This window comes from Protomyctophum parallelum, assembly GCF_964188405.1.
Source record: "Protomyctophum parallelum genome assembly, chromosome: 22".
Taxonomy (NCBI): domain Eukaryota; kingdom Metazoa; phylum Chordata; class Actinopteri; order Myctophiformes; family Myctophidae; genus Protomyctophum; species Protomyctophum parallelum.
Window position 1 is genome coordinate 8,992,175 of NC_139714.1, and position 14,485 is coordinate 9,006,659.

The following is a 14,485-nucleotide window of genomic DNA, read 5'->3' on the forward strand; positions in this document are numbered from 1 at the left end:
GGGAGGAGGCGGAGGGCGGTTGACAGGAAAACCTTACACAAATAGTTTCGTCTTCTCTTCTCCGTTTCAGATAGCAAACTACTGTAGTCCCCGGTGTAAAAGGTCATGCTTTGGATGCTTTGCACTCTTCCCATTTGCCGCTGTGCTTGTGTTTGTTTTCCGGCTGTTGGAGCAGCATGGTTGCTCGTGTGCGATGCCGTCTCAAAACCCGAATCCGAGGCAGAAACCATATTAGCGTCTCTCACAGCCTAGGCACCGGCCACCGACTTTTTACGGGTACTAAGGTTTTAGTTCCGACATAGTGGAGTGGGAAGAGTTTAAAGCATTGCGGACTGGCACTGCTGCTGCCCAACATGAACACCGTGTCTCGACATACTGTGCCTTATTATCGTAAAGTCGGGTAGTGTACACTGTTTATTTTTGCACCGAGGAGCCATGTGTTTCTGACTGTCTGACTACGTACGTCGCCTCATCTAAAAACAAAAGGGAACTAGGGAAGCCTGATGTATGCTTCGCCGTACGATGTGTCGCATGTTAAAAAAATAGCTGATCTGCAAGCTCACAACGTGTCGCAACACGTTGTGAGCTAGTAGATTGGTTATTTAAATACAAAATAATAAAAAATCTAAATATTGCTTTGATGCTCATATCATATTATCCTTAGGAAGTATTAAGTTGTTAACTTGTTTTTATTATAATATGCATTCCATAGGGCTGGACCACACATGGACCTAGATTTTAGCAAATTTATATATTTTTAATAATGGGATGAATCTACAACAAGAGCCATTCTAGGGCTAAATCTAGAGTTGCAATACCCTCCATTGACTCCCCACTCATCCAATAAATATTGTTTTGCTATAAGTTATTCATCCCTCTTTTATCCATCTGGCGAGACGGGTCGCCGCATTTTAGGAGCACCAAGCAACTCCTCCAGGTGCTCTTCTGAGTACTAGACCAAAAAAGTTGTGTGCAGCCCTGGATATATTATTGATTTCAGCTGTTACAATTCCAAGGTTCATAAAATAGCAACAAAAAAAATCTGGATTTCAATTCAAATATAGCTAAAATAGCAGATCTACAAGCTCAAAACGCGTCGCATTGCGATGCGTTTTGAGCTTGCAGATCGGCTGTTTTTGCTACGACACTAATGTGCAATGTGGCCCTCTGGAGTGAGTGTACAAATATAGTGGCCCTCACCGGTATAAAAGTATTTTGAAGATGCATTGTGACCATGTATACTGTATAGATTTTGATTTTCAAATGGCCGAAAGTAAATGTAGGGCTGAAGTGGTTTTGTTTTGTTATAATAATAAAAATCTACAAAGTAACTAGCAAACTAAGGTTTATTTTCAAATAATTGTAGTGGAGTAAAAGTGCAACATTTGCCTCTGAGATGTTGCGGAGTAGAAGTAAAAAAAAAACAAAAAAAACCTAATGAAAATTGGAAATGCTCCGGTAATGTTCGTCTCAAGGTGTCCCTCAAGTACAGTACTGGGGTAAGTATGAGGTCATGTGTGACTAAATCGACAGCAGTGGTTCCCAAACTTTTTTAGGCCGTGACCCAAAAATATGCCAGCAGATATGGGAGATTTTACTCTGGAACGCCCCCCCTTCCCCCCCCCCCCCCCTATAACCGGGAGACATAATCTTCCATTCTTGCCTCGCGCTGGTCACGCTAAAGTCTCTCTAGGAGCGTTAATATTCCAAACGAGAGGCATGCTGAAGTCGGAAATGAAGACAGAAGTGTGCCCATCTGGTCAAAACCACGGAAAGTTCCACAGATTAGGAGATACGAGTCATTCTTTCTGAGCCGTGAACAAGGAAGTGACCAAACGGCAAGGAGTACGGTGCAGAAGGAGAGGCCAAAATAAATTAATAATAATAGTTTTTTTGTTTTATATCAATAAAAAAGACGTCTATACACATCCAACGCCACCTGCAGTTTGATTAGAAAAGACATGTACTGTATACACGTCCAAGGCATTTGCTTTTATTATACTAGAACATTTTAAAACAATTCTAAACAATAGACCATGAAAAGTTCAATCATACTAGAACATTTTAAAGCAATTCTAAACGATATACAATATAGACCATGAAAAGTTCAATCATACACTTCAATGCAGCCAGATAACGTCAGTCAGTCTTTCTGGCGTGAAAGAAATAAATACATACAATACATAATATCGAGAAGAAGATATATCACTGAATCGATTGTCCTTTGCCCGCCCCTAATTTTCAATACTTCTTCCTTCTTCCTTTCTCCTCCGGCCCGTACAGCTGTACAATGAGGAGGTGCTGGACCTGTTCGACTCGACGCGGGACCTGGAAGCCAAGAAGCAGAGCTCCAACGTCAAGATCCACGAGGATGCCAACGGTGGCATCTACACGGTGGGCGTGACCACACGCACCGTCAGCACCGAGGCAGAGGTCGGTCTATCGTCTACACCAGGGGTTCTCAGTGTTTTTGGGGGGGGGGGGGGCTGGGGACAACCCGGGAATGCTTTGGCCATGTCTCGCGTCAGTCTGAGCACCACGGACGGCTCCAGTCGACTAAATCTACAGTTGATTTTGGCCCACAAAAATGTGGCTTTGGCAGATCTTGATGGCGTCGTAATAGCTGCTTTCACAGAGTTCAGAGTGCAACACCCAAGCGCAACCAAACATAAAATGACTCGTCTTTTAGTTCTACTGGATCTCTTCTCCACTAGTCCCTCCTTAACGTTTTAGTCTAGTTTTTATTTGCTACATAAATTGTCAATATATTTATTTAGTCATAGTTTTAGTCATCATTATCATAGCTTTATGGTTTTTATTTAGTTGTCGTAAAACAGGTAGTCGACGAACATTTTTCGCCTTAGTTTTAGTCTATGAAATCAACACTTCTGTCTCTCTGTCTCTCACTCTTACTTTCACCCTCTCTCTCTGTCTCTGTCTCTCTCTCTCTCTGTCTCTGTCTCTCAGATGATCCAGTGTTTAAAGTTGGGTGCTCTGTGTCGCAGCACAGCGTCCACCCAGATGAACGCGCAGAGCTCCCGTTCACACGCCATCTTCACCATCCACCTGTGCCAAGTCCGTCTCTGCAGCCCCGACCAAAACAACGTGAGTGGATCACAGCAATGTGCTGCCAGCTTCTGTACCTGAGTTAAAAACGTTCGCTCTGAAAGAATATATATTCAAAGATTTGTGCCACTTTTTCACGGTTTTTCAAAAATAGCAGATCTGCAAGCTCGTAGCGCTGCACTCGGTGCCGCGCTATGATAATAATAATTAATCATACCTCCCGTTGTTGTCGATCGGCTCTAGAGTGTTTTGGCTACATTTAGCTGCTACAGCCACATCCGGGATAACATCCGGTCCGTCAGTAAAAGTGCTATAAATCGCCGGGCGCTATGATTTAATGGATTAAATAACCCCGGGCAATCGGATGTTAAGTGTTGACCTTTTTTTTTTGTCGGGCGATGATGGCGTTGCAATGGTTTATTTGACATTTTGCCGATCAACACAGTGCGACGCGCTGTGTTGATCGGCTATTTTCAGAGCGCAACACCCGAGCACAACCACACAGACTTTTCATAGTTTTAGTCGACGAAATCAACACTGTTGTTGTTGTTGTTGTTTCCATCCAGGACAACGAGACAGACAACCGTCTGGCCAACAACGGCTCAGACATGAACGAGTTTGAGACGCTGAGCGCCAAGTTCCACTTTGTGGACCTGGCTGGCTCCGAGAGGCTGAAGAGGACCGGAGCCACAGGAGACCGAGCCAAGGAGGGCATTTCCATCAACTGTGGACTGGTACGGTACCGTCATATCTCTTCCTGTTCACTCACAGACCAGTTGGAAGCCATTAAGATCTGAGGCCCATTCTATCGAATGCTTCTATGTCAGTGGTTCTCAAACTAGTTCATGTCAAGACCCCAAAGATTATATGTAATTGCCCGCCGACCCTCATCTGAAAATATGTTGTTCCAGTGATAGTGAGTATGTTTAAGTCAATTCTGAATTTGACTGGGAGCCAGTGCAGTTCACGGAGGACAGGTGTGATGTGCTTCCTGGATCGGGTTCTGGTGAGCAGGTGGGCGGCAGAGTTTTGAACATAGTGTAGTTTTTTGAGAACCTTGGTGGTGACGCCATACATGCGGCTATTGCAGTAGTCGAGTCTGAATGTGATGAACAACAACAACAATACAAATATGACGTACGTGTGCAGTGGTTGGAGGTCTCGTCTCTCTGCCCTTCCATTGAGACAGTTAGACCCTGGTGTCTGGTAGGCCATCTACTGGTAGACCAGTAGTACTGCCTGAAGTTCATAAGTGCAATGTCACTCTTTGTACACGTGGCGGATTCCGTCTGAGGAAAAAGACATAATAAATATTGAATCGGAAGCTCTCGGAGTTACAATGGAGATCTGCTACTTTTGATGCTTTGTGTGACCTCTGTGGTTTGATCAAGAAGGGCATTGATTTGTGAAAAAGGATATGGATAAAAGAGGTTTCTGCCCGACAGCAATGATATGTAATATCTGCATGAATATCAGCTTTGGAGTTTTAACCCATTCTGACCGGGCACCCATTTTGGTGTCAGCATCATGTCGTGCTTTAGCTATTTAAAAATAGCAGATCTACAAGCTCATATCGCGCCACCGAGTGGCGCGATACGAGCTTGTAGGTCTGCTATTTTTGAAAAATCGAAGAGCGACTGACATTTTTAGAATCTGATCTCAGGTCAGAATGGGCTCATCAGACCAGTGTGTGTCCGGCGGAAACCTCGTATGAATCTGATCTCAGGTCAGAATGGGTTAAGGGTCATAATTGCTGATCTGTGGCTGTGCATTAACTGCTTGGAAAAGGGTCCTGGTTGGAGCAATAGAGCCCTCTAGTGGCAATATTTGGAAAATCCAGTTCATTTTGATAAAACCCTTGACAATAATGTTTTGCAGGATTGATAAAAGGTATATTGATGTGTCTTACTTGTGCAATGACAAATAGTAAAAATCAACAGGGATATTTGCCTTCTACGACATGCCCAAAATAGTGATGCTATAGGGTCCATGTGGTTAAGACTCAAGAGTTCTTTGGTGGAATGAGGTTCTTGTGGTTTGGGATGTTGTCTGTCCAGTGTTGAATTCGACAGTAAGTCTTTTGAGTAATTAGTATTTAGTTTTAGGCATATTTTAGTCACCTGAAATGTTTTAGTCAGTGTTGACTAAATATACATATGATTTTAGTTGAGTAAATCTACAGTTGATTTTGTCGACTAAAATGTACTTTGGTGGTCGTAATGGCTGATTTTACACTTGGTTGTGCTGCGACACGTTGTAGATCTGCTATTTTCAGAGCGCCCACTGGCCTAGGCGCATGCCACGTATAGGATCTGGACTGACAGCGCGCCACGTGTTCGAGTCCCGTTCAGGACGACCTTCGCTGCATGTCTCTCCCTCTCTTCCTCCCTCTTTCCTGTCTGCCTTCACTGTAACGATCAATAAAGGCACAAAAAAGGCAAAAACTAATCTTAAAAAACAAAATAAATTGTGTGTGTGTGTGTGTGTGTGTGTGTGTGTGTGTGTGTCTCTCAGCTGGCCCTGGGGAACGTGATCAGTGCTCTGGGAGACAGAAGTAAGCGCTCCACCCACGTGCCTTACAGAGACTCCAAGCTCACGCGCCTGCTCCAGGATTCTCTGGGGGGAAACAGGTCAGCTCTCCCATTTACTCCTCCTCCAAATTTCATTCTCATCGAGATATCTGTTTTTAGTTTGTTATCTTAGTGTGCACATTCTCCCTTTTTCCGTTTAATTTGTCCTTTACTCGTTCAGGAAGGTCAATTGGGAGCGAGCTCTCCTTTCCAATGACGCCCTGATTACAGTAAACGAGTACCAGAACGCTCGCCTCGGGCGTAAAGCCGGCGGGACGGTAGAACAGACTCTGCCTGGTATTCCTAAACATGACCTCAGTAAACTTGCAAACATAACTACATTTCTGATCTGATTGTGATTGATCTACAAGCTCACAACGCCTCCCAGCGCGAGGCGTTGTGAGTTTTTGGCCAAAGTTCTCCTCAGAATAGGGATATTAAGGTTCAAAAGAAAATATACCCTATCATGCTAAGATTTGGCAGCCCTCCTGTAATAACTCTGAGGACCGCCTAGGGGTCCCGGTCCTGTCGAAGACCCCCTGATGACCCCCCCGAATGATATGATATGATATGATATGATATAGTACTTTATTGTCAGTTCACACTGAAATTTGTCTTGCGACACAGCAGCCAAGTATGCAGAACACATATATATACACACATTTGACATAACACAAAGAACAAGACAATTTACATACATAAAGACATGAAGACAAGAGCAATATCCACCGCTTAGATTATCCTGTGGCTACTACAATATGATAAGGCGTGTTGTTGTGGTCCCCACCGTCCGTCCCTCCAGTCAGACGCTGATGATCGCCTGCATCAGCCCGTCGGACCGGGACTTCATGGAGACCCTGAACTCGCTGAAGTACGCCAACCGGGCGCGGAACATCAAGAACAAGGTGGTGGTGAACCAGGACCGCGCCAGCCAGCAGATCAGCACGCTGCGCACGGAGATCGCACGGCTGCAGATGGAGCTCATGGAGTACAGGACGGTGAGGATGAGAGAGAGAGAGTAGAGGGAGACACACATGCTGTGTGTGAGGCAAATATTGTACTTTTTGTGAAAACTTTAGTAACTAGTTACTTGGTAGATTTTGATTATTATCCCAAAACGAAACCATACATTAACCACTTCAGCCCTATATAAATTTCAGCCATTAAAACATAATGCGTCGCGATGCAACGCATTGTGAGCTATCTGCTATTTTCAAAAGATTATTATATATTTGGTTGCTTCGCACTGGAAACCGCCTTATACATTGTCATTTCGCCAATGGGCTTTGACCTTTCTAGACATCATTTATCTAGAAATGTCTACAGCAAGATTGCATGGTGCAAAAGAGGAAAACATTGAGATTTGGTCTGGTATTGCAGATTTGGTTAAGGGCATGGTTTAATCATTATTATTATTATTATCATTATCATTATTTATTAATTTTTTGTCTCCATTGCACAGTAGTAGGAGTAATGACATTTTGTGGCATCTTTGGTCTCGGGGGGGAGGGGTGGGTGGGATTGTTTGTTTTTGTGTTCCTTGCTTTTGCTGTTATGTGTTGTTTTATATGTGTTTTGTTTTCTTTAAGTCATTCATGTTGTTAACGTGTATTATTGTGATTTTTGTCTTAAAATAAAAAACATTTGATAACAAAAAAACTGATTATTATATATTTTTCACATTTGAAAACTTGTGAAATGGGACATTCTGCACAAAGTACTTTCTACTTTAGTACAAAGTACTTTGTTTGTACTTAGTCGCTGTGTTGACGAATGAGTTAACCTTACCTTGGGTACCCCCCTCCCTCAGGGTAAGCGCATGGTGGGGGAGGACGGTGTGGAGGGCATCAACGACCTGGTCCAGGAGAACTCCATGCTCCAGACGGAGAACAACAACCTGAGGGTCCGAGTCAAGGCCATGCAGTCCACCATCGACAGCCAGAGAGCCAGGCTCACACAGCTGCTCAGCGATCAGGTCAACAGCACCCTGCTGGCCAAGCCGGGTACTGGCTTTTAGTTTTTCATTTCTATGTGTCTATCCCGAACCCCCAGTGAAGCTCTCCAACGTTGAAGCGCTATCCTCAGTCTCTATCCTTTTAATACTCTATGATCTATCCCAGTGGTTCATGTCAAGGACTCCTAAATTAACACTAATTAGCCCGCGGACCCCCTTTTCAAAAGATATGCCAGGGACCCCCCATAAGAGAAGAATTTTTACGGCGCTAGCAGAGATTCTCAACCCGTTTAATTTCAAGGACCCCCATTTAGTGGCATTTCTATCTCTGGATATTATATTTTATATTTACAGTTTCCATTCCTTAGTTTCATTGAACGCTTTAATTTTAGTTTTAGGTATTTTGGCATCGTTTTAGGAGTTTAAATTTGATTTCTAGTTTGTGAGGTACAACAATGTCACAAACATGCAGCGATGTGACGCATTGTGAGCTTGTAGATCTGCTGGTTTCACTCATTTAGTTTAAAAATGATGGTATCATCTTTATCTGACAGCTGCTCTGCCTTTCAGGTGAAGGTCATGAAGAGATTGGCAACATGATTCAGAATTACATCAAAGAAATCGAGGAGCTCAGGTAAGGATGGTTTGTGTTTCTTTCTTTGTTTGTTTGGCGATAACGTCTTCAAGTCAGAACATTTTGGAAATAAATCAGGGGTCCCTGGCACAAAGTACGGGTCCGCGGCCAAATGCATATCAATTTGGGGGTCCTTGGCACAAGAAGGTTTTAGAACAAGTGGTGTAAACCAGTGGTTCCCAAACTATTTAGTTAATGACCCAAAGAGAGATCAGACGTTTACCTGGGCCCAAACTAGTGAAAATAGCAGACAGGGTTGTGAGCTTGTAGATCGTCTATTTTCAATACTTCTTTAAAAAGAAAACTCACTCACGACCCATCAAAATTGGTCCGCGACACAACCTTGTGTGTGTGTGTGTGTGTGTGTGTGTGTGTGTGTGTCTGTGTGTGTGTGTGTGTGTGTGTGTGCATGCGTGCCTGCAACTTTGTCTTTCAGGGCCAAGCTGCTGGAGAGCGAGGCGGTCAACGAGAGCCTCAGGAGGAGCCTCTCTCGCGCCTCCTCCACACACACCTCTCTGTACCGAGGCCCCGCCCTCCTCGCCCCCGAGAAGGAGGCCAGCGATGTCATCGAGATGGCCAAGAAAGACCTGGAGAAACTCAAGAAGAAAGAGAAGAAGAAGAAACGCAGGTATGCTCCACTTGAATAGCTGCTTTCCACCACTGGTATTGGCAGTGGTGGAGTCTGTGTCTGGGTTGGTCGTATGAGTAGCACAGAGCTTGGGTCCGGCAAGTCGTGCGGCATGTAAGTGTTTCATGTTTCCTATATAACTGTATGAACTTGTATATCTATTCTGTAATGTCCACGCCCCACCATCAGGTGATGTCACCAATTACTAATTCTCAGCACCTGAGCTGTATTGTCATTTGTCTGTGAAAATCATATAGCACTGATGAAACGTTTGCTTTTTAATTGCACTTTGAGCACAGAGCACTTTATTACTTCATTTTGTTATACAATGAGCGAGTCGTGTTCCTTTATGTTTTTGAGACCACTGCTCCTGTAGTTGAGTTTGGAAAAAAAAGGACGAAGAAAGGCGCAACAGTTTTCTCAGTGCTTAGGTGTGGAGCTCCACCTCAGCATCCATCTCCCAGGGGTGTCTAGCACACTGTAACGGGGACAGACTCCTGCATGTCAGCGGCTGATACCGACAATAAGCCCCTCGACCTACTCGACCTGGTATTGGCAATTCTGCTAGCCTGGTTCCCAGCCTGAATTCGCTGCGTTCTGTGATTTGTTTAGTCACTTCGCTGCTCAGTCTCCAAGGCAGGCGGGACATGTAAAACTGAGAAATCGACCCGAGGCTTCTGAATGGTCTGCAACCTACGTATCATTCACTGAACTCCACTCACCCCACCACACAGCCGGCAGTTTTTTTGTACTACTGAATCTGACATAGTGGACTTGGACTTCTGAATCAACTTGTTTACAGGTTTTACTCTTGAATCTCGAACTGGTGCAATTTATTTTCCAACAGTGACAAAAGCATGGACAGAGTGGCGCTGGCTAATGACATATGAGCAACAACGTGGCTATGTAACAGGTGACAGGTGATGAAATCCGAGTTAAACAGGAGACTGAGTAGCGAAGTGACAAATCAAATCACGGAACGCAGCGAATCAGGCTGGGAACCAGGCTACAATATGCAGCCAATGTGTCTCGATTTTAACCACTTTCATTGCTTCCCTATCTCAGGCATGTCTTTACAGGTGAAATGTCTTAAAAGTTGTGTTTTGAAGATTCTATTTTCCATTTCTGTGGAATTCTCAACATTGAGCCTGGTCTATACTTGGCTGCGTGCTAAAAGTGTCCAAACCGAGTGCCCAAATAATGCTGTAATGATGTACACCTGGTGCATCTACAGTATCTGGCTCTGTATCTGATGTTTTCTAAATCAGTGATTCTCTTTTTTTGTTATGTCAAAGACCCCCAAAATGTATAAGTATTTGGCTGCGGATCCCCCATCTCAAAAAATATTTTGTGCCATGGACCCCCAGAAGCAAAGATTTGAGTTAAAAAAGATATTGCTTTTATTATACGTATATTCAAAGAAAACCAAAACAAGCTTGTGGCACGAAGTGATGGACTATGAGCTTGTATATCTGTTATTTTTAAATAGCCAAAATATAAAATATGGATAAAGTGTATTAACTCATTTAGCCTTGGTATCCCCTCAAGGACTCCAATTTGAGAACCACTGTTGTAAACGCCTCTCACTTACTCCTGCTGTTGCTGCCACACTTTCTTCACTCTTCTGCCACCCCCCCCCCCCCCCCCCCCCCCTCTCTCTCAAGACTGAGGCGCTATCTACAGGATCACGACGAAGAGTTTGAACATGCCAGGTTTGCTACTAAAGTGAAGACATCTTTTATTGGAATGATTTGGGGAACTAATAGCTTAATGTACATCACCTCTGTTTGGAAAAAGGCTGAAGCAAATGCAGAAATTGATGACGGGATTTCAGCTGATAATTGACCCCAAGTCTGACCCCCCAATCTTTCCACAACCCAGCCTCTAACAGCATCCATTTGAACCCCACAGGTCCTTTTGGGAGGAACGCCCAACTTTTAACTAACTAATTTATAACCTTTGCTCCTACTAAACACCTTTCCTTTCTCATTCCATCTCCTTCTGATTGGTGTGATGCACACCACATGGTACCTACGTACTGACTATTATGTAAATTAGTTAGTAATTTGGAAAAGTCTGCGATGAACAATGTTCACATCCACATTTAACTTTGAGATTGTAAAATCCATCTGTACACGTAGCGTGAACTGACTTTGCCTTGCAGCCGGTAAGCGACCGCTAATGATGTTTGCCTCACATGCGTTTCTCTGCCATTAGAGAAAAGTTTTTTTCCCTGTGTGATGATCACAACAAAATTAAATGATTCACTAACAGCTTCTCCTCAGTGACAGTGACTGTAATCAATCCCTAATTGAATCCCTAATTGAAACAAAAGGACACTTTGGTAGATTGGGTTGCGCTAACTTGTCATGATGTAACCAACTTCCTGTGGTGGCTCAAGAGGTAGAGCAGCTGCCTGGGAAACGGAAAGTTCCCGGTTCGCTCCCCCGGGTTGGCTAATGTCGAAGTGCCCTTGAGCAAGACACTGAACCCCTAAACTGCTCCCAATGAGCAGGCTGGTGCCTTGCAAGCAGGTGTCATCGCCATGTTGGCTTGTGGTGGACACATAAAGAGCTAGCCCCGAATGACCATAACAGGTCTGTAACTCTCAGAGTTAAGGGGCGTCCTTGCAAATAAAACTTTTGAGAGCCACTAGCACTACTGGACTCCTGTCGTATTGTCGTATTAAATAAGTGACATTGACATGCGGTAATTGGGTCTCATGATCAAAATAAGATAATTATAATTATTTAAAAAAAAAGATCTAACATTTGCCACGGACAGTCTTTTCCACAGAACATACACACAGACACACACACACACATATATGTAAGGACATTGTTGACCCCTGCTTGCAAGGTTCCCTCTGCTGTCGGGTGTGTGAAGGTAATGCAAGTTGCAAAGCGTTTAGGATAAAGGCGGTATATAAATTAACATTAAAAGTTAACATTAACCATTTATATGTACAACCTTTATTGGTGCGATATCTTCAATAGTTGCTCCGTTCACTAGAAATGGATGCTCCAAAATAGTTACATTAATACATTTCACAGTATACGCTTTGCCAGTAGCCTATGTAACTTTTATTTATTTATGTATATTAATAATAAATGTCAACTTCCTGTTGATCGGACTATAGAATTAGGAATACGATCCGAACTGGATCTGTGTATCCAAATTCAAATGGTAAAATCAAACGGAAGTTGGCATTTATAAATGAAAATGAAAGAGTGACTTTGAGACCTGTTAAACTGTGCAATGTAAATCAAGGAAATTATACTATTTCTGGAATTTAGGCAGAGCAACTACAGTATTGAAATATCTTGCCAATATTTGGAGTTGAATAATGGCAAGATAAGTACACAACCCAAATGTCTACCAAAGTGTAATTTTACTTTAAAGGGAAAATCAACCCCTAGGCCCTTTTCCACCAGGATTGAACCACTTTGATTATTTTTCCCTGCCTAATATTGAACCAGTTCAGAGTGTTTCCACTGAAAATGATTTGGTTCATAACCCTAAAAATTGGTTTCTAACCAGAACCAAACAATGTCCCTCGGTTCTGTGAAGCACCAAAGGTTCCAAGAATCTAGAACAGAACCAGTTGTAGTTCTTCTGGCGGTAAAGGGGCCTGTGTGCCAAGCTAAGCCTAGCCCTTTGGATGGCAGCAAACTTCCAAAGGATTCCTAGGGTTCAGTCCCTGTTTAAGTTTCATGCAAAAAGGTTAATATTAACCTGTGGCAGTAGCGTTGATGCCTGATTTATACTCTGTTACTGTAGATTGTAGACAAGTCCATTTTCCTTTAGTCTTGCATTGACAAACGATCTGACAACTCTGCCTACGGAGTACGTCTGGGGACCTACAGTATAAATCCAAAGTAGTTACTTTAACAAGTCTAACAAATCAAACGATAAACCGGAAACGGTGTGAAGGACCGTCCTAAAGAAACGAGAAGAAGGTTCCCCACCCAGTTTTAGCAACAAAAGCAGGCAGATTATCCTCAGACTGTAGTTGAATGAAGCGTGTGTTGAGAGAGACTTGTTTTTATATGGTGGAAAAGGAGTATAATTGAAGCATTGACCTATCCGTGTCGCTGCTCCGTAGCTTCAAGACTAACGCACTTTCTCTTCTCTCTCTCTCAGTGTTCCCAAAGAGGAAGTACCTGACAACGAACAGGAAGTTGACACGGTAGGTTAACTAATGTCACCTAATTCTAATATTGTCGCCGTAGGCCAGAAACCTTAACCTGACTCCACCACATGGGGCAGCAGAGAGTACCTGCTGAGTCAGGTTACAGAAACCTCTCGTCTCTATATTTTAACTTTTTGTGGGTTTTTTGTGAATGCTCCTAATTGCTAAGACTACAGCCTCACACCAAATCATTAAAAATAAATCGGATCCACAAGAATCTGCCGTGTTTTGAGTTGTAGATCAGCTACTTTTTTATTTTTATCCTGAAGAACTTCGACCCCACAGAAGCGTATATTGTTGTTATTGTGTTGTTTTCCTGTTAAAGGCCTTGTATTTGTCACGTGAATCATTAAGCTTTTAAAAAGCTTAAAAACAGCGTAAAATAATAATTTTAATAATTTTGGCAGCCCGGCAAAACCCAAATTATGGTTTGTTCTACAAGCTCACACAACCTGGCAATGCATCATGTTGAGAGTTTATCTTCACTGAACGATCGCCCCAGAATTGGGACTCTAGGGTTCTTGTGGTTAATCTCTTGTTGTGCGTGTGTATGCATGTGTGTGTGCATGTGCGTGCGTGAAGGCAGAGGCCAGTGAACATGAGGAGGCTGAGGAGGTGGAAGTGGACGAAGATGACTTTGACATGGAAGCAGATGAGAGCTCAGGGGACTCTGAATCTGAGGAGCTGGATGAGAAAGGTAGGAGTATGAGTACAACACAGAGCACCGTCTGCTGAATCACTCTGAGTTAATAAAGGCTTTTCATTACACAGTACAAGCTACATAGCAAACGGTAAGTCAGTGGTTCTCAAACTCCCAAATTGGTGTGTATTTGGCCACAACCCCCCGCCCCCCCCCCCCATCCCCATCTGATATGGGTTTGTGCCCCGGACGGCACTTTGAGAATCACTATGACTTACACCTTGGACCCCAAAAAATTATAATTGGTTGGGCTCTGCAAAATATTTTTTGTGATCACATTTCACTGTAATAAATGTAACACCCTGTGTGTGTGTGTGTGTGTGTGTGTGTGTGTGTGTGTGTGTGTGCGTGTGCGTGTGCGTGTGTGCGTGTGCGTGCGCGTGCGAACAGAGAACTTCCAGGCTGACCTGGCCAACATCACGTGTGAGATCGCCATCAAGCAGAAGCTGATCGACGAGCTGGAGAACAGCCAGCGGCGGCTCCACACCCTCAAGCAGCAGTACGAGCAGAAGCTCATGATGCTGCAGAGCAAGATCAGAGACACGCAGCTGGAGAGGGACAAGGTGCTGCACAACATGGGTAAGAGAGGAGCAGATATACTGTACATAGGTTGGTAGATAGATCCCTCGCTACGTTCCACCGGCGTCTCCAGTCATCTCGGTTCTCCGTACATCTGGCCAGCTCATTTGTGCTTTCTGCACCAGCATCTTTCTTTAGTATGTCCACGTAGGTAGCTGTGGG

At 43.7% G+C, this 14,485-nt stretch overlaps 1 protein-coding gene across 2 annotated transcripts in view; it reads left to right on the forward strand.

Moving 5' to 3' along the window:
- The window catches only part of LOC310853466 (kinesin-like protein KIF21A), a 67,743-nt gene that overhangs the window by 30,288 nt on the left and 22,970 nt on the right, over positions 1-14,485 (forward strand). For both annotated transcript variants that reach the window (XM_083757805.1, XM_083757806.1), the window contains exons 4-14: positions 2,284-2,433; positions 2,968-3,105; positions 3,633-3,800; positions 5,581-5,696; positions 6,439-6,634; positions 7,447-7,639; positions 8,161-8,224; positions 8,661-8,852; positions 12,996-13,041; positions 13,627-13,741; positions 14,135-14,323. In XM_083757805.1, the coding sequence (XP_083613931.1) occupies positions 2,284-2,433; positions 2,968-3,105; positions 3,633-3,800; positions 5,581-5,696; positions 6,439-6,634; positions 7,447-7,639; positions 8,161-8,224; positions 8,661-8,852; positions 12,996-13,041; positions 13,627-13,741; positions 14,135-14,323 (1,567 nt within the window). The remainder of the gene's footprint in view (positions 1-2,283; positions 2,434-2,967; positions 3,106-3,632; positions 3,801-5,580; positions 5,697-6,438; positions 6,635-7,446; positions 7,640-8,160; positions 8,225-8,660; positions 8,853-12,995; positions 13,042-13,626; positions 13,742-14,134; positions 14,324-14,485) is intronic.